The following is a 20,596-nucleotide window of genomic DNA, read 5'->3' on the forward strand; positions in this document are numbered from 1 at the left end:
GGTGTGTAGGGAGAGGCATCAGCTGCTGGCATGAAACATTTAAATGACAACAAGATTGTTTCTCCTCCTCTCCCTCACTCCTCCTTTCTCCTTCCATCACTGTCCTGTTTCATCCAAAACATCCTCTCTCTCTCTTCTGTCTTCCTCCTCCTTTCAGGTGTTTTTTTTTTTTGTGCGCTTACTGTGTGGTAGCAGTTGTGCGTGTGGACGGGTTGGTTTTTCCACATTTGAGCGCTAAGTGAACGTGTCAGTGCCGAGGGCGAGGGGTCTCCCCGCGGGGTCGAAGTCAGTCACGAGGAGCGCACGACCCACTGGTGGCGCAGACGCTCTGCCCTCAGGCTGCGTATAATGTGTGTGTTTCTGTGTGAGCGAGTGATTGTGTGAGTGCTCCTGTTTGTCTGGAGATGCTTATGTGAGAAAATTTGCCTTTGCATTTGTCTGTCTATGTCTTTGTCTTTTGTTCGTTCCCGTGTACATGTTTGTGCTTGTATCAGCGTGCGCTACAATGCGTGCACTTGTTTGCCAATCTGTTCGTCTTTGGGTGTGTGTGTTTCTGTCTGTGTCTTTCATCTGCCCTTGTTCGTGCAAAACGTGCTTTACATGTGTTTGTGCTGGATTGTATGAGTGTGAGGAAGCTTCTGTGTGTGTGTGTGTGTGTGTGTGTGTGTCAAGCCATCGCTGAGGCACGATTTAGCCCTCAGGCCACTTAAACATCGTGTGTTGCCCCCTTGTTGTCTGTCTTCATGACTACATCACACGCGCACAAATTTACATGCATAAGTTTTTTTTTAGTAGCCACGTACCCCTCCAATACACACACACACACATACATAAACATTTTTGTTTTGCTGTACGTATGTCCGCAGGAACCACAAGGACATCTGCACAGTAAATACTAAATCCCCCTGAGCCCCAGTCCCAAATATTGCTCACACTTGCACGCACTTACTCTCTCTGAGATAATAGCCCGTATTCTCCAGAGTGCATTCTGTGGCAACACAATGTAATAGTTGTCATGCTGTGGGGTGGTTTCTCCACCCTAACAGACTACCTCCTCTCTTTTTCTTTCTTCACTAGGGCTGCAACAAATTATATATATATATATGTATTTTTCCATTTGATTAATCTATTAATTATTTTAATTTTCCAATCAGTCAGTTAATTTATTGAATATTATTCAACTTCATTGACAGGGGTCAATTGTAATTGGAAATGCATACGTATCAATTATCTGCCTGAAAGTTGCTTACAGCTGCTTAGAGCATATTGTTAGTGGAAATCTATATTTTTTTGTTGTTCGGATCCATATGTGCAAATAAACTGCTTGCAACTAGACATGCTAGCCATTAGCATCAAACCTCCACTCTGTGCAATAACCCAAATGCTCTTTTCTTGTCGTTTCGAGACTGGAAGGTCATAAGATGTTGAGATGCTTGTGCTGCTGTGATAGACCATTTGATTCTTACAACGCATTCAATTCGGTAGGTTTCTGTTTAAAGAATTTCCACGATTTGATGGTTTGGTTTTCACTTCTTTGGAGAATGGCTCATTTTCTTCACGTCTGGCAGTGGGAGCTGCCATCACTGGGATAAACATGGCAACACACCAACACACAGACCTATTCCACACACATAATCCTATTTGCTGAAACTACATCATTAGTTACCCTGATGCGTTGTTGCGGCCCTGGTCTTCACTACCCAGTTTAAGTTGTTTTTTTATTTTTTTTTGAGACTTTTTGGGACAAAAGAAATCAGATTTCAGCAAGACATATTTCCAACAAAATCTTGTACGATTAGGAGAACACCTCGTCTTTATTATGTCAGAATCCAAATATATAGACAGCATCAAAACCAGTCAAGAGTCACGTCTGTTACTGTTTAATGCTCTTGCTCTGGTCTTGTCTTGATATTGTTGAAATCAAGGAGAACAAAGAATAAAGAGACAAAGCTCCAGTTGTAGTGGACAAAAATGACAGATATGGTAAACGTCAACGTGGTAGTATTGTCATTGCTAGGATGTGATTTTTTTGATTTAGATTTTTGATGTGAGCATTCAGTTTAGTATCTCCCATCTGGGACCACAGAACCACTATTATGTCTTTCTTAACTCATATTAACTCTGTCTGTCTGTCTCTGTCAGGGCTGATAACAGACAGATTCCCGCTGTCCTGAAGACATGAGACAGACATGATCTGTACCTTCACCTGACATGGACAGACAAGATGCTAACACAGAGCAAGAAGGTGCTCTGGAAGCTGAGGACAGAAGAAAGTTGAATGTCCCCGGTGAGGAGACAAGGAGAGAATTGAGTCATGTGTCACTGTCAATCAGTTCAGTCATGTCAAAAGCACTTTTAAGTGATGTTGTGTGCTTTGTCTATCCATGTCAACTATTCTGCCATTCTGTTTGACTTCAGACTGTAACGAGGAAAAAAAAAAACAATTGTCTTTTTAGGACTTTAGAGCAGTGGTTGAGATTCTTTTTCGTGTGCCCTTCTATTTGTCTCTCCTGTCATTGCATTTAGCATTTGTTCATGTCTGTAGCTGTGGATCACCATATAGGACAAAATGAATGAACTCTTGAAAGTCATCTGAGATGCAACTAATGATTAATTCTTAACTAATGATTCCATAAGCTGAGGGCAAAATAGGTGACGTTATTATATTCTGACATTAATTATTGTAGAGAGTCTTGAGTATGACTTACTTACTTACTAGTTTCATTTTGTAAATAGGTACATAAACAAAATGCTTACAGCATTGCCTTGCTAGCTCTTGAAAGTCTTGTTCTTGGCTAAAACACAACAGATGAGAATGCAACAAAGACTACAAACCACTGAACCCCAAACATGAGACAAAACCTGATGTAATAGTCCAAATACCCATGATGTTGTCTAGTCATTTTAACATTTGAGAATAACATGGTGATCTGTTTTTGAGATGCTTGTACATAATAGTTTTGTTGCCAAGGAAGTGTAGAGAGGACCAGTTTATTGGGTCATTTGGTAAAGACATTTGAACACATTTGAAAATTGGGCTTTTTGGGGTAAAGTCTAATGCATCAACACATTGTTCCAGTCCTACAACTGAGTAGAGATGCCAGTCTTTAAGGTTTTAGTTAATTATTGTTAAAATGAAAGAAAATCATTCATATAATGTTTGCATTGTCCTACATTCAAGAATTGGGCCTTTTGCACATGATTGGATTCTTTTGTCAGCTGCATTTTAACATAGCATTTCATCAATGAAAATAGATATGTCTGATTCTACTGTGACCCAGTTTGTTAAGAAGCAGTAAATGCAATATGGGCTTAACCATTTAAATGATGTTTTGCGTTTTTTCTGCTTTCCCCTCATATCCTTTCTAAAGGATTACTTAAAACAGGATGAGTGCAATAAAACCACCATTAGCATCAGTATATGGTGTTAAGTGCCTTGGGGCATATGAGGGAAAGGTCATGGGGTCTTCAAAACATGAGCTAGTTTGTGTCTGAAGTAAGAATGTCCATGTGAATGCCTTGAAAAGAGATGCGCTCATTAGAAAATGGTAATTTCCACTCTTAATGTGGAGTCACAGGATCACCAAAGAACTATGAATTGATTTCCTGCTCTTCAAAGAAAAAATGTGCACATGCAATTTCATGGCCATTAGCTTTTCTTTTAAACAAGTAGAAGGCCACATTGGCAAAGGCAACCACATGACCCCTGCGCCTTGAGTTAAATGAGCCATTCTGTTCATCAATGTCTTCTTGAGCATGCCAGCCATGTTTGCAAGTCTTTTTCACCTTGTTTACATCATGTAGCAGTCTATTTGCAGCTTTCTGACATGGGAGCTGTCAGCGTGACGCCTCTCTGCCATCATCATATCATCATGAGGATGAAAGCTCTTATCCTCCGTGAGCCAGAAAGAAGTGACGGTAGCTTGGACAGACCATCGACATGCAGAAAGAAGGAAAAAATCATTTGGGGAGAGAACAGACAGTGGTGAAGACAATATCTGAAGGAAGGATTAGAGTGCCTGTGTTCCTGTGCTTTGAACATAAGAAAGAATAAAATGATGTTTTTGGCACCAGAGGCTGAACACTTTGATCGCTGTCAGTCTGAAGTTTTTTTTTTTAGACTGTTAGCAGTTGAAATTTAAAGGACCCATCCAGTACATAAAATTCAAAATGTATCCACTCTTTGATACCAGATACTAAGCAAAATATGTTTTTATTACTTTGTATTTATTTAGACAGCCTCTTTGGATTTTTTTTGTTCGTTTGTTTTTTCCCCGAAGTTCTTAAATTAATGCTTTGTTCTTATACAATATATTAAGTGTTCAGGTGATAATTATCTGTAGCCATTGCTGGTTTGTATGCTGCTGGTGGTGCAGGTTTAATCATCAAACTTCAATAGAAGGTCATCATACTTTTGGAAAAAGACATATATGACATTAAATATATTAATCATACTAATCCAACCAATACCAAGTATATTGTTACTATTTGGTACCAAGATAGTCACATTTATTGCACCAACCTAATCATTTCCCTCTATTTAAACATGGAAACTGAACTGACTCGTGGTGTTTTCTTCCTTATCTAGACTACTACTTTAATACACCAACTGAAATTTAGTTTGAATCTGACAGCAGAGTTTTTAAATGTTTTAACACCAAGTTCATTCATCCTTAAAGATGGAGGTGTGGCTATGAAAAGACACTTTCCAAATTGATTCACATGTTTAAAAGCTGTTTTCGCCTTTAAACAGCAATTGTTGTAAATTGCTGCATATATCAAATAATGAACAAACTGTTTGTATTTTCCCCTCAGATGGAGCGCACGGAGACAGTTTGTCTTTACTGCGGTGTAAGCTATCTCATTTTCCATGAGTTCCATCAGCTCCACACCCAACTGGCTCAGTTAGAGGCCGAGCTCCAGGAACTGAGAGAGGCCGCCCAGAGAGAGAAGGCCCGATGTCAGGAACTGGAGCTGGGAAGAATGGAGTGGGAGAAGTCACTTCACCTGGAGGTGCACAGACAAGCAGAAATCAGAGAGCAAAACACAAGAAAAGAGCTTGAAGAGAGGAACAGAGACACGGCGAGAGCTCTGAGAGAAGAATTTCAGGCAAAACATGAGACGAACAGAAGAGACGTTGAAGAAGAGTATCAGAAAATCTGTGAAGAAAAAGAGAGACGTCTTAGAGGAGATCTGGCAGTCTTGGAGGCAGAGAAACTGAGGCGGCAGCGAGAGGAGCTGGAGAGAAGGGCTGAGGAGAGAGAGAAAGTTCTGAGTGACGCACTTCAAAAGGCCAATAAAAATGTCGACGAGCTGAGAACAAACACCCAACAGCTGGAAGAGAGGTGAGGTTTGTAGGTGTTTGTCTGTGCTTCCATTCCCTGGTGTGAACTAGATCGCTAATGCCAGGCTTCATGTGGACAATTATCCTGTGAGTCATGCTGTTAACACAAAAACACACAGCTATCTCTCAGACACATCAACTATCCCACTGGCACTTGTGTGTGCATGCATGCGTGCGTGTGTATGTGCGTCTTTGAAACAAACTTTGCTGTTTAATTATAACGTGTACTATCATCTTCCGTGCCTTTATTATCAGTAAGTCATCTAAAAAAGGCTTGAATTCCCACAAAAACAACAGTTGTGGGCAACATCCGTCTTAGTATGTTAGGAAATAAGGCATTTCTTAAGTGTTTGACAAATGTCCTGCAGTTAACAGCAAAGGGAAAATGTATTTGTAATATTTTTGGAACTTTGGATCAGGTTGATGAATGACACATGAGGAGGCAGAGTCTGTTTTAGCATCAGGAAGTGTGGAGGTGTTAGTTGGACAAACAATATCCTGACTGGTTTCTTAACAGTGTAAGAGTGAAAATGTTATGGTGTAGGATTTTCTCCTTATGCAGATGGAGTAGGTTTTTGCAAATGTTTAAGAGTCCTTATTAATAAAATGGATTTTCCACTGGACAAATTACCCTCCAATGGTTAAACTGCTCTTTAAGAAACAGCCTCAAGAAACTCCAGGCTTGTACTGTCTAGTCTAGTCAGGCTCACCTGTGATGTGCAGCCAACCTATCCACGCCACCTGACACTTTTAAATGAAGTGGATACACATCTGTTCTGACGCAGGAACAAACCATTGTGAAACAACATGTTAACTGTCAGATAGATTCAGTATCAACTTAAATGTCTGATACATGGTAAACAAAACTAAAGTAAATACCTCAGAATTATAGAAGAACATTTATAATGGATTTTCTCCTAGAAGTGCCAGTAAGGGCTTATCTTATCTTGTATGAATGCAGCACATTATGTCATATGTCTGTAGCCATGCTGATGACTGTAAACGCCCAATTGCAAAAAGTGTTGGCATTCTTTATACAGAGACCTGAATGTTTAGCTAAATAGCTGTATTTGGTGTAAGTCTTACTGTTGGAAATGTGGAATTTGAATAAAAATCATAGGTACCAGTACGGATGAATTAGAAAGAATTATGATGGAGACATACTGTACATGCAAATATTTATTCATTCACTTAATCTTACTTGGTACTGTCTGCAGTAAAATAAGAAAGACAGTGGTAAATATTATGATGGTAATTTGCACTCACATTCAGTGAAAGCTGACGTCACCTACAAAGGGAAAGTGTGTATTTGTTCCAATAAGTAGCATGTGGCACACAAGCACATATGAACAGATTCCTGTTATGTCCCTTACATCAGCTTTCAGCCAGATGTCCCCAAACAAAGGATGAGTCATCAAAGGACAAGTTAAGCTTCTGGGATATGTGTAGGAAATACAGGCCGTGACTCATGAGTATGTTATGGACAGCCCAAAACATCCAAAGAGTCTGCTGTTGAAACACAAAACAGTGACAAGAGACTTTGTCACACCAACTGTATTGTACTATGCATCCACACCTGCACAGACACCTGCAGCGTCATCTACAAGTTCCCTGTGTACACCATACATAGATCATCTTTTAGAGGATGTTGTGGGCAAACAGGATAAAAGCCTTGTTCGTTGTAATTACTTTCTCATGCAGACACACTTAAATGTGACTAGTAGGAAACCATTCAAATATTGGCCCTAGACATGTACAAACCCATACCCACACAACTGTTTTTCATGGATATGTCCATCTCTCTTTGTCAGACTTGTCTGAAAGGGACATCATAAACTTTTCAGTTGAATATCAATATTATTGACTTTTATGCTCCATATTGGTGCTGATGACGAAGCATTATACAACAAGTAGTTCCGACCAAGCAATCTGATTGGTCAATAAGATATTTAGAACGTCCTCAAATCAGCATTACAGCACGGCTGACTCATCACTAAAAATACCTCTCCGCCAAGTCTGTGGCAACATTGTATCCATCTCCATGGTAACACTGTAACTGTCAGAGCTGGAGCAGGAAACGGCTAAAAAATATGCTACGAAATGGATCGGTCTCAGTTTCGATGAATGGTTGGACGAGGATGAGAATAACCAAAAAAAAAAATGAAAGATTTGTGCCATTTATGCCATTTAAGTCAGAGACAGCGTTAAAACATGAGCATCAGCTCAGAGTTCACTCATCTGGGACTAGAAAATCAATTCTGTTGCTAGGTCGTTACTAAGGTTCGGATTATTTGCTGTAGTGGTGAACTAGGTTCCTTTACACACAGGAGTCTATTGACGTGACTGATTGTGTTCCAGTTATTAGTCAGACCCCATTTATTGCCATGGAAACGTGAAGCACACTTGCAAAAAAATGTAAATTTTGAGAGAAAATGTCCATCAACATGAATATATATTTAATTAAACGCTTTATTTTGTTAGTAATTGTTGTATAATCGCAGTGTTACTTAATTAACTCACATTCTGCATAAGCATGAGACCCCGTTAAACACAGCAGCTTGAAATGTGTGACCGTGGTCTGATTTTCCGTACAATATATTTCCTAGATTGAGATTAGATTACCAGTACCACAAGGTACAGGGTCTGCTACAAATGCAACAAAACATTATACGGTTCAGTGCCTACGTAGTTAGACTATATATTACAGAGAGAAGTGCTATATGAATGGGCTGCCTGTGTGTGTAGGATGGAAGGGGTTAAAGACAAAGATAGCTGATCCTGAGGCTTCTGATATGGCTCCTATAGATGTTATCTTTTTGGAATGGGAAGAGGACACAGAGTCTGCGTGAGTGACTTTTCATGATGTTAGGCGCCCTTTCTACACGTCACCATCTGCTGCATGATTGCCTCCAGAATAGGGAGCTGAGCACCAACTATTTTTAGAGCAGTTGACACTACTTGTAGTCGAGATATCAGTTGTGCTCGGTAGAAGTTCCAAACTACGAGGTGATCTGTTGGACATGATGTTCTCGATGGTAAATATGTGAAGGTTCATCAGGAAGGTTGTGCCGATGTGCCTTTGTGATCAGTCACTTTATGTTGTGGCCCTTAGAGCCTCTGAGATGTTGACACCGTGGAAACACATAAACACCAACTTGACCCTCTCAGGCCAAGGAGGTGCTAGATTTCCTCCATGTTGGCTGATTGGCCATTGTTGTAGATGCCTGCAAATTTGATAATGGCATTGTTGCCATTGATGAGTGAAGAGTCAATGAAGAAGCCTCATTATTGCATTACTGCAACTCCAAGGCATTGTTATAGTAGTTAGTTAAAATTTCCCAAATTTTAATTTGCTTTTCATTACATACATGCATACACACATGAGCTGAACGTCTACAGTTTAGGAACTAATACAGATGAGAGAATAGGTGAATATAAAAGATGAATGAAGAGAATGGTTAAAAACTGGTAGAAACGATACACGTTTGTATTGGGTTATAACGAGAAAGTACAGCATAGAACCACCAAAGCCTGGCATAAACATGCATTGAGTCCATGCCGTAATTATTGTAATTATTGTGTGTGTGTGTGTGTGTGTGTGTGCCACAGCCGGTGTGATCATATGGTGAGTTGGGTTTGGGGTTGTTGTTGTTATGTTTATGGTGAGCAAATCCACTATGTGGTCTAAGCTGATTATCTCACATGCTGCCTCTTTAATGAGAAGAAAACATATGCAATACAAACACATAGTATATGATGACACAGTTGTGCTCTGCAGCCTTGGAGCCAAGTGTTTTTCCTTTTTTTTTTTAAACAAAAAAAAAATCTAATTTCATTCAGGTATGTCATATTTCATTGTTACCTAAATTAAATATTGTAGTCGACGCTTCCACTATCTCCAACTGTTTACGACTGATTTACTTTTAACTCAATTTTTCACCCGCCCCCCTTTTTCTCTGTGCTGACCTCTAAACTACAGCAATTTGCCAGTGCTTTGCTGTAATTGTACACCGTCTCTCACACTCACGGTAATAAGCAGATTAAATGAAAAAGAGGGAGATAGAAAAGGAAAAAGATGACATGTGAGTGGGAGTAAATGATGATGAATGCTTGGCTGCACAGCAGGAGTGAGATTCGCTTGTGACTGACAGACCTCCCCTCCCCCTCTGTGCTTTTGTTGTGAGATAATGTATAATTTGCCATGAAAGAACAAAAGATTTTATTCAAGAATGAATAAATGTTTATAGCCGCAATGGTACTTCATTTACCTTAGAAGTCAGAGCTGGAAATTATGTCACACACGAGTCCCAGTACAAGTAGCCAACCATCATGGTTAATCCATAAATGGTATTTTGTGCATCACCATAGCAACGTGTCGACAGACAGGAGTCGGGACACTTCCGTGTGTAATACTGATTTAACGAGTCACAGACAGTCAGATCTGTTAGTATAACGTATATTATTAAAGCTTTCACTCTGATGATGTGCTTGGCAGAAAGCATGTGTCAGGTTTTGGTGAGTGTTGAGGTGAGGACCCAAACGCGGGACACGAAGGATGAGGACGGGAGTTAAAACAAAAAGTATTTAATAATTAACAAAAAGTGCTGCGCATGGCAGATAAATCCAAAATACGAAACACAAAAGAATCATGGCATGGCAAAAACAGTAGACACAAGGGACGTGGAGACATTAAAACCACGCGACAAGGAACAAAGGGAAAGGCAGGGCTATATATACACAAGAGGGCTCAGGGCTGAGAAGACACAGGTGAGACGCATGACGATAATCAACGCAGGTGAGACAAATTAACAATCAAGAGACAAAGAGGCACAAGACAGGAAATCCAGAAACTTGACAAAATAAAACAGGAAACACAAAACATGACACAGACAGACATCACAAAGCATAAGGACGCAGGACAGGCAGGAAACAAATTAAAACAGTAAACTTCAAAGCATGATCACAAAATAAAAGACAGACATAGAACCTTGACAGCATGGACTTTCAGGTCTGGATTTGTGAGGTACTTCTTGTGAAATGTTCCAAATTTCTGACTTTCCAGTTCAAATGAATTAAGCATTCTGGCCTTTGTGACTCTTGTTTTGTACTTGAGCCAGTGCATACATTTTATGTACATAGGGTTGATTAGAGATCCTCATAGTGACTTCCACACATTCAACTGCAACTATACCCTTGGACAGATTTTCCTCTTGTCCTCTCGACATGTCATTGCTTTATCCCTCCTACACAGAAGCTTTTTGATCCTGTGTTACAAAGGCAGGATGACTATCTGGTGACTGTGACGTGTGTGTAGCTGGAGAACCTGACTAGTAGCTCTGTAACAACACACCCTCCACACAAACCAAACCTAACTAAAAACTTCACCTGTCAAAATGCATGTGTGTGTGTGTGTGTGTGTGTGTGTGTGTGTGTGTGTGTGTGTGTGCGCGCGTGCGTGTGTGTGTGTGCGTGTGTGTGTGTGTGTGCGTGCGTGTGTGTGCGTGCGTGTGTTCGCGTGCGTGCGTGCCTGACAGGTGTGTGACAAGGGAAAGAAAGGTGTGAAAGAGCATTGTGCACAGTGCGATTAAATCTTATTTTAAATGTCACCTGTTCAAACACAGTTCAAACAGATGAGCATATAGATCAGCTGATGAGAAAGGCAGAGGGATGGAATTAGTCAGGCAAACAGACACTTCATGTTAATATGAATAAACTTTTTTATTATTATTTTTGGTCCCAGTCCATCAGAAGATTAATTCATTCATTTAAAGTGTGAATTAGACCCATTAACAGGAACGCTGTCAATTGGCAGAAATACTTGCGAGTACCCAGAGACTTTCCTCCTCTTGCCTTTTAGTCCAGATGATGTGAACGTTCTACCAAGGAACTGTAGTGTTAAACGTACTGTAAAAGGGTGCTTGTTGGTGTCTGTACCCAACAGGAATTGAAAATAGGGGAAACACACACATGACTCTATGACAGTGTGTTTTTGTAATTCTGCAAGGCCAACAGAGTGGCATCTGATTTGCTACATCACACGGAGGTGGAATCTCCCAGTTAAACATTCAAGCGTATCATATCAATATTTGAAATAATAATAGTAAGGTACCTGGACCGTATCTGGGTCAACTAGAGCAAATTTAATTATAGAGCACAAATGGCAGTTCAATAGAGCCTTGCCTGTAAAAGGCTCAATAAAAGCATGAAACTGTATAGATTAGAAGCTAATGCTGACTTTAAGCTCACTCTTGAGAGGTGTTGAGAGCTTTGAAGAGCTGGGACACACCTGGAACACAGCAACTGGAGGAATCTTTGCTGATCTTTGTTATGGTACATCATGAACATGTTTTGCTGAGGATCTACTCTGTTAATCTTTTTTTGGAAGCTGATAGCAGCATTCTGAACAAGTTTAAGATTTTTTTCTCTTATGGTTGTCACGTTTTGAAAATGAGCAGATTATGTAACAGTAAAATTCTATTTGCTGAAATTAGATCGCACTCACTCAGACTGACACCAGGTTCTTGTTTCAAACAAGCCGAGTCTCCACACAATGGAAACACCTTAAACACAAGCAATGTCCGACCTGTGGCTAACACTGTTTGTCTCGAGGGGTTACCAAGCTGTAGGTTGGATCCTTGGAGCTGGACATGACTAATGTTTGTATTTGTCTTGTCACTGTGCTTGGATTGCCTAGGCAACATTCTTGTAAATTTCACAATTTAATCAAATTCCACAAAAGTTTCCAAGTGAAACAAGTAGAACATAAGCTGACATTTTGGATAGACGAGAACTTAGTTTTCTTACCAGCACTGCGCTCTATTTGAAAAGAAAATACCATAAACAGCACTGATGCTCCACCTGACCTGGGTTCACATGATGCTCCGAGCCCTCTATCAGCCTGGTGACTTTAGTGGTAGGAACCAAAATTATGGCTGGTGTTTATACGAAGCAAACCTTCGGGGAGCTACGTGTTTGCACCATTGATTGGCTTCTCAGTTGTATCACTTCAAATGTGAGGTTAGTTCAGCTTGGTGCCTGTCCACTTCACATTGCCAAAAGTTTTTATACCTGTCATCACTGCAAACTCATTCAGTTTAATTAACATTCCACAGCCTTTTGTTGCTATATATAGCCGTTTGTCTCCGTCTTTGCACGTCTCTTAAGAGAACAAAGGAGAAAGAACTGAAAATGTAATAATTTTATTGGAGGTGAAGAAACTAGTCATGAGGGTTTTGAGGGAAGGCCAAAAGGGACCAATATGTAAAACTACTCCTTTGCATGAAAAACTGATGAATTGGAATGGGAAGACCGAGCTTCTCTAACTGAAGACAGGTTGAAACATATCATGTAACTTGCGCACATGCTCGTGGCTTTGAGAGACGTCTGGGAATTTAGTACGCTCTGTTTGCTTCCACTTGGCTGGCTCGTTTCATTCTTGATGATCCCAACGCCGTGCCTTGATGGCAGTCAGTATGCGTCCGTACCTGATTGTGTGTCTGCGTTTGCCTTTGCGCGTGTGTGTGTTGGGCGCACGCCTGCACACACTTGCATACACCTGCAGTGGATAGATATAATCACTGTTGCGCACAGTAACAAAAATTAAACTTGGCAGTTACGAAGAATGACTCACAAAAATGTGTGAGAGCGCACACGTGCACACACCTGGGGCTGGATCGTAGCAGTGATAAGGCGGCTTGCAGGTGGGAGAGCGGGAATGAAGCAGAGACAAATGATGGATGACAAGTAGAAAGGCATCCATTTGTAAAAAGGAAGTGCTTTGCGGCAAATTAGTTATGTTCTCATGTGGTTATTTTTCAATTTCTGGTCACCGTAGCAACCACAGAAACAATACACAAATCACTGCACTCTTGTCGGCTCTCTGTTTGGGTCTGTGTGTGTGTGTGTGTGTGTGTGTGTGTGTGTGTGTGTGTTTGGTAATATGTCAAGTTTTCTATTTACAGAGTCAAGCAGGTCTCACAGCCAGCATTTGAGCTATTAGCACACATCTAACTTCACATTCACGTTAGGACATTAAACGCTCTCTCACAAACACGCACACACCTTATTGTGTCTGCATTGTGTATATCTCCGTTGTGTTGAAGGATAACTCTCCCTGTCTGGCATTAATGGAGTCTCAGCATTAATGTGGGGCTCATGACAACAAGACAAACGCAAACAACAATATTACTTAGCGTCTCAGGAGCACTCTCTCTCTCTCTCTCTCTCTCTCTCAAGCACAGACACACAATATGACAAAGTTTATGTGGTTATCAACAATAACATGCAGAAGCAGTAGCATAGCAACCTGCACATACAAATGAAACACAGAGATTTACGTTCATTATTTAATTAAATCTGACAAGCTGGAAGAGAAATTAGTTTTCAGATCTGCTGGGTTAATTCATTTAGTTAAAACATGATATCACTGTTTCTGCTTTATGCTTCAACTTCCTTATGTCCGTGCGTGCGCGTGCGCGTGTGTGCGTGCGATGTTTGGATGATTACAGTCACTGTCATGGCATCCTCAGCTTGGTTACCAGATAACCAGAAAACAAAATATATACAAGCACGTGACACACTGCACACATACACACCCACAGCACTTCAGCCAAGGATTAACTGATGAGGAAGTGAAGTGATCCAGCAAGATCGCTTAAAGATTTCACTGGAGCGTTCAGCACACCGTTGACAAACCCAAACTGTTTCAGCTTTCAGCCTTTTTAATTTTAGAAACATGTGAAATCTGTCCTCCTCGTTGGTCACGGTAAAATGTCTGTCCGCTTTGAATGTCTTGCTATGCTGTTGACCAAAACACCCTTTTAACTCACACACACATGCGCACGCACAGCAGGTGAACAGATGACACTTTGATATGGGAAAGCTTTTATGTCACTTCCAATGATGACAGAAAATACCAGCACAGGCGCACACACAAATATGTGACCACATTTACTCTGACATGCACTCGTAAGCGATCTCATAATAACTTCATGTCGCCATGAGAGCTGTTAAAAGCCCTGCTATGGTGAATACTGGACAGCCATCTGAGGGTAAATATCACCATTAACAGCTAAAATGGGGGAATTACACTGAATTATTTTTTGGCTGTTTGTGAAGGCAATGATGGTGATGATGTGCTTGTAGGAAAATAATGAATGATAAACAGTAAATGTCGTATGCGGTGAAACTACAGTGAAACGCCGTAAAGCAGCGTCATAGTCACCATTTTCACCCTGCGTTTTAGCCCTGTGCTAAAAACAGGATAAACAGACATAATGACACGGAACATTTTGTACACTGTCAGAGGTTGAACATAAGCCACTGGGGGATGTTAAGTTTGGCTCTGTAACGCTGACCCTCAGACCAAACCTCTGAAATATGAAGGAGCACTAAACTTCACAAGAAACTCTCTGACACACACACACACACCCAGAAACAGAAAACATTTGACTTGCTAGGTCACGATAACACTGTGGCTGAGGTCGATGTCGGGGATGTGTGTGGCTGACTGTTCGTGTCTGGCGTGCCCTGCGCAAGTGTTTATGACATGTCCCAATGAGGCAGTTGATTTGGGCTGCTGGTAGGGGGTACTCTAATCTGGCACGCACTCGCCGACACTGCTCTACCTTGTTATTCCACTCACAGCCACTGCCCTGGGAACAGGAGCTCGAGTTCATGCGTGCAAAGCACACACAACTTCATAGTCAAAATACACTAAAACACACAACGAGGGTGTGTGTGCGTTTTCACGCAAACAGCGCACACCCCCTTACAATGTTCTTTGTAATGTTGCTTTGTGACTGGTGGGGACAGATGGGTGAACAGTGGGAGTCTGGGCTACCGTCACTGGAAGAGCAAAGGCACGCAAATGCTCACATTTCACACACTTGCACGTACACAGGATCACAGACTTGGTCAGAAAGTGGCAAACATGCAAACAGACAGGAGAATATGGTCTTGGAAAAGTCCCACGGTCCCTCACACGCACACTTACGTACTTGTAAACATGCACTCGGACTCAAAGATGGCTTCTCTTGCACGCACACACACGCACGCAGGATTACTAGAAACACACAGATTGTACTTCCGAGGGCTGGGCGATACAACCTAATAATAAAATCTCAGATTATCGCTTTTAATGGATTATTTTCCCTCCTTAAAAATAAAAAAATGATTCTAAAAATGATTTGGATAGATGGATTTGGATAGTCAACTGAGCTCTCTATAAAGTATGGAAGTTAAAAGGTGCCGAAGGAAGAAGTTAAAGGAAAATCCAGTTTTGTGACCTCACCTCACCGAAGGTTTTCTCGTTTGTCATCACAGAATTTCATTAACATTCAGTTGGTCTCGGTTGTTGCCACATTGTCGCCATTCTCTTCCTGTGTGTGTACACAAGTTACAGTGTTTAGTTTGTAGTGCCAGTATTCCAAACACAAAGCTGAAACAAGGACAGCTGGACTTGGGAATGGTGATATGAAAACCATCACAGACATTTTGTAGTGCCAGGTAATTCCAGATAGACTGATCCTTGACACAACATGTCGACACATCTCATACTGTTCCTTGAACCTAGTGAGCTACACAGTACTATTTTAATTTTTTTTTTTTTTATATGGACATCACTTCACCATCACCACCCTCACAATTGATTGTGAGGGTTAAAATGATGTTACTTTTTGTAAAAATGGTGTTGTCAGTCCATAATTTGATTTCACATATTTTCATTGCACAGAGCCTCTGTGGGGCTTACCTCACATTTGTTCCTAAAGTGTTTCCAGTGAGCAGAAAATCCCCTGCCAAGATCATTACATGTCATTCAAATTACACTTCTTGATTAAACTTCATGATCATTATCCGTCTGGTTTTAGTCTCTATTTGTCTAGTCTGCTCTAGGTAAGTCGTGCTTCTTATTATGTTTATTCTTCTCTCTCGCTCTCGTCTCGTTCTCAGTGTTATTTGTGGTGTTGTAGGGAAGAACAGGGTGTGTTGTTTCTGGGTCTAAGTGTCCGAGTCTCATAATCTCACCAGTGAAGTATCTTTTTTGATTAGTGTCGTCAGTCAGATTTGATTACTTCTGTCTGGATAGCAAACCAGAAAACCAAATGTGCGTGTGTAGATAAGAACATAAGATTAAACTTCTCTGCAAATTATTGTTGATCATAAAAACTGATTAATATGGTGCAGTAGACCAATTTCTTTATGTATATGTTGGTCACTCTTTGCTGTTATCTTGTAACGTGAATGCAGAAATTCTAATAGTGTGATCTAATTCAGTATGATAAATAAAGAAGAGTACTTAGGGAATATTTTTTGTGAATGACAGTTTTGAAGCAATGAGTCTTGGTGTTTCCAGTGATCTTATTTGGATAAGAGGGAGGAGATGTTGATGGCGGATGTAGGGATCTGACCTTACACACCCATATGGCAGTGAATTGTCAGTTGCTAGGTAACCACATCTTAAAAGCATGTCTTGCTTCGTTGTTTATTTTACTGCAGATTTGCTAAATGACCATCATACTTTATTGCTGAAGACACCCCTGTGATGCAAAGTAATCGAGTGCCATGTTTTGAGGTGATATGACTGAAGTGACGACCAGTGTGGGTGTCTGATTTTTATATCTGACAAGGAAATGCCATCCATGACTTTGGTTCCCAGCACCAATGTCGCTATGGTGAATTTGTGTTTACCCAACAGTGTCCAAGCATCCTGTTGGCTGAACCCTGGTGGAGCTGCAGAGTAATTGATGGCATTTCCTTTCAAATAGGGAGTGACTGCAAGAAGAGCAGTCACTCCCTATTTGAAAGGAAAATACTGAAATAAAAATAGTTTGTTTTTGGTGATCCACAGTGTCAGTTAACATTCAGTTATGTTGTTTCAGTTAGAAATGTTTGTAGTGGAAAATATACTAGGAGGTTACCAAGCCAACCAGAGTCAGGCGGCAAGCAAAATGCTTTGTTAAATGTGGCTGAAGACTCACAAACTTCTTTTTGCGACCACTGCAGTTGCCCCCTGCTGTCTGTTAGAAATATCTTAAATCCATCTATGCACTAACTCTATTTTCCAGACCCAGAGGCTACATCCACACTTTGTCTTTATGTTTCCCTCATACTTCTTTCAATAAGCCTCTGAGAAACACTTTTCAGACCATTCTCATGAACCATTTTCACGTTACTAAATTTGGAATTCTCCTTATCCGATTAGGGGACACAGATAATGTAACTGGAAATCGATTTCCTCCGGCATATGTACACTTAATTGGACATTAACTGGACAACGCATGTGCGCATGCGCCACAACCGCTGCCGGTAGAAGAGCCACCTGAGGGATAGGGCGCATCTTATCTGCACCATCAGCAAGCGCGCACATTACGCACGAGATTAAGAAAGCTCAACTATTATCCATCTGATTGTTGTTTGAAATGCCGTTCTTCCGCTTGAATGACTCTTATTATATGATGACGTTTATTATGATGATGTAACAGGTCAACTGGAAAAGGGGCCATATTAACCTGCTGACAAGGCACATATCGCTACCTAGTGGGGAGGAGGAAGACATGTTCCCGTCAGTTGTTTGATTTTCTCCGCTGTAAACTGGGACAGGGACCACATTGAGAAAGTCGATTTTCGAGCATAGCACAATTAAGCTGTGCATGTAAACGCACTGACAGTGACTTGAGTGGCATCTGGTTGTGCTAAGAAGTAGAAAGTCCCAACAACTCTCCTCATTCTTCTGCCATCCTCTTTCCTTTCCATTACAGGTTGATGACAGCAGCTGCCACGAAGGAAGAGGATGAGCAACGACTTGGTGAAGAGAAGCAGCAAAGAGAACATCTCAGGTGAGATGATACCAGAGATAAAAGGCAATTTAAAACAATTGAAAACAGCTTAAAAACTGTTTATTCTCCACCCACCCAAAAGCAGAACATACAAGCAACACAAAAACAATAAATGGAAGAAAAAATAAATAGAAGAAGCATAGTATTGTTCTGCGTCACCCAGCTTGGCTGTCCGCTGCTTGACCAGATGCAGGCAGGAAGCCCAGGGCAGATGGGAAACAACTGTGTGAAATGATAGAGGGAAGACAATAAAAGAGTGAGTGGAAATATTAAACTGAGAAACCTAATCCAGAGGACCCTCTTGTTAATTACTGAAAAGGGAAAAAGAGGGCGAGCGAGAGATTGATACAGACGAGCAGTTAATGACAGGACAGAAACGTGAAGTGGACAGATAGACTTGGAGAGATGAGATGTCATTCAATTACACTGCTGTCACTGAAAGCTGCTAAATGAGTAAACCATCAGGTGACCGAGTGTGTGCACCTCTGCCTCTGGGTCTCTGTTTTTCACTATCTTAGCCTTATCACACATGACAGATCTGGCCCATATCTGTTCCTGGACTTGGTGCTGTCAGCCTTATGATTTATGCCATCTGACATTATAAAACTGGCTCTCGTGACAAGCAATGCCCATGCTCCCCTGCACTCAGCACGCACACACACATGATCACACACACACACACACACTCAGGCACCGCAAACCTGCCTAAAGTCTGCCCCCTCATCTCGTCTCGTCTGAGACAGCACTCATTTTTGATCACCTAAGCCACCCACCCTGAATAAGGGAAAACAACCACTCAACCCATCAGAGCTCTCAAATGCAGTCAGTTTCTTTTGCACGCGAGACCCCACCGTGAAGTTTGTCTACAGCCTTGTGGGTGTACTGTATGTGCATGTGTGCGTACGTTTGTGTGTCCCTGTGCCTGGGACATATCCATCTACGTCACATGTGTGCTTCCATTTCCATGTGTGTGTAAGAAAATAGGAAACTGTTCCGTGTGCCTTCACTCCACATGTTCCTTCAAAAGTCTTCTGAGAATAACAGAATGTTCTAGTCCCCTGCTCTGGTTTTCCACGGTTTGCATGGGTTTCAAACTTAATTGAGCGTGTGTGTATCTTACGTGGGCATCTATATGTGTGAGCAATGAACTCTCATGCTGCCCGAAGTGCTTTTGGTCTGAACATTCTTTGAGAGTGATAGGGAATGAGGAGAGAGAGGAAAAGGGAAAGTTGTAAAAACGTGACCTTATTTTTAAGGACATTGTGGTTACATCTGTTCTAAATTTACTTTTATCTCTTATAGTCAACTTTCATTTTTTATGAGCTGTTCTCTCTTTCCCTTTATCAACCTATTATTTATAATCTCAATGTATTTCTACCTGTTATACATTAATCACACCTATGGATGTCAATACATGACAAAATAACTATGTGACAACCAAACAATTACAGTGCTGTTCAGTCTACATAGCATCCAATAGCTACAGCCTCTGAAACTGGTTAAAAGATCCATTACCAGTCAATAGTCAGTCAATATGTTTGCATGGGTTTCTTCAACCTGATCAGATTCTTTCTGATCAGAGATTCCAATTTGGCATCACAGCTTTAGACTGAACTGACACTTAACACAAAATTAATTCAGGAAGTTTCATCGGTTTTCTGTTCCATTTATGTTTTGATTTGCCTGTTATTTTTATTATTGTGTACAAATGTGTATTTAAATGTAACCACAGACAGTAATGACACATAGATAAACATTGATTACTACAAAGAGTCATTGAGACTTGGAACCTAATGTGAAAAGAGTCAGTTCTAAAAACAATTACATTTACACACTTCCCCAGGAGGTGTGGAGTGTTTGGATTCCTTCTTTGTGCCGTCTTGGACCCCAGACGATCACATCGTTACCGTCAAAATTAACACCTCTGAGCTTTTTTTCTCGAAATCAGAAGCCCGCTCCTTCACCACACTGTAATATTGGGCACCGTCCCTTGTATTGCTACGATGTCCATGTGGACCTCCTTAGGTCATATGTCCTTGAGACCAAGACATCTGATGATGATTGCATGAAGGCTGCAATTTTCACAGTCAGCACTGGTTTGCAATTTTGCAATCAATTTCTCAAAAATAGAAATCCCGACAAAGTTCTTTACCTCAAACTTTCAGCATAAACTGTCAAAGATTTGAGCTTCTCCCTCTACGTTAGGCCTTCAAACATATTAATCAACGCTCACATTCAACCCTTAGGGTCGCCAGGGAACCTAACCTGAATGTCCTCGGGGAGCATGAGAAACTAACTGATTGCATATAATTGAGAGCAGATGGGAAATATAAGGAGAGAGAGCTGAAACGCCATACAGCTCAGCTAAGGTAGCTGGCTGGAATTGAACCAGAGATGCAGCATCATTAGAACAACC

At 40.9% G+C, this 20,596-nt stretch overlaps 1 protein-coding gene across 1 annotated transcript in view; it reads left to right on the forward strand.

Moving 5' to 3' along the window:
* Positions 1-20,596, forward strand: part of lekr1 (leucine, glutamate and lysine rich 1) — a 77,345-nt gene that overhangs the window by 15,857 nt on the left and 40,892 nt on the right. The window contains exons 3-4 of the mRNA XM_047593353.1: positions 4,816-5,345; positions 18,103-18,180. Coding sequence (XP_047449309.1) covers positions 4,816-5,345; positions 18,103-18,180 — 608 coding nt within the window. The remainder of the gene's footprint in view (positions 1-4,815; positions 5,346-18,102; positions 18,181-20,596) is intronic.

Source organism: Mugil cephalus, chromosome 9, assembly GCF_022458985.1.
Source record: "Mugil cephalus isolate CIBA_MC_2020 chromosome 9, CIBA_Mcephalus_1.1, whole genome shotgun sequence".
Classification (NCBI taxonomy): Eukaryota; Metazoa; Chordata; class Actinopteri; order Mugiliformes; family Mugilidae; genus Mugil; species Mugil cephalus.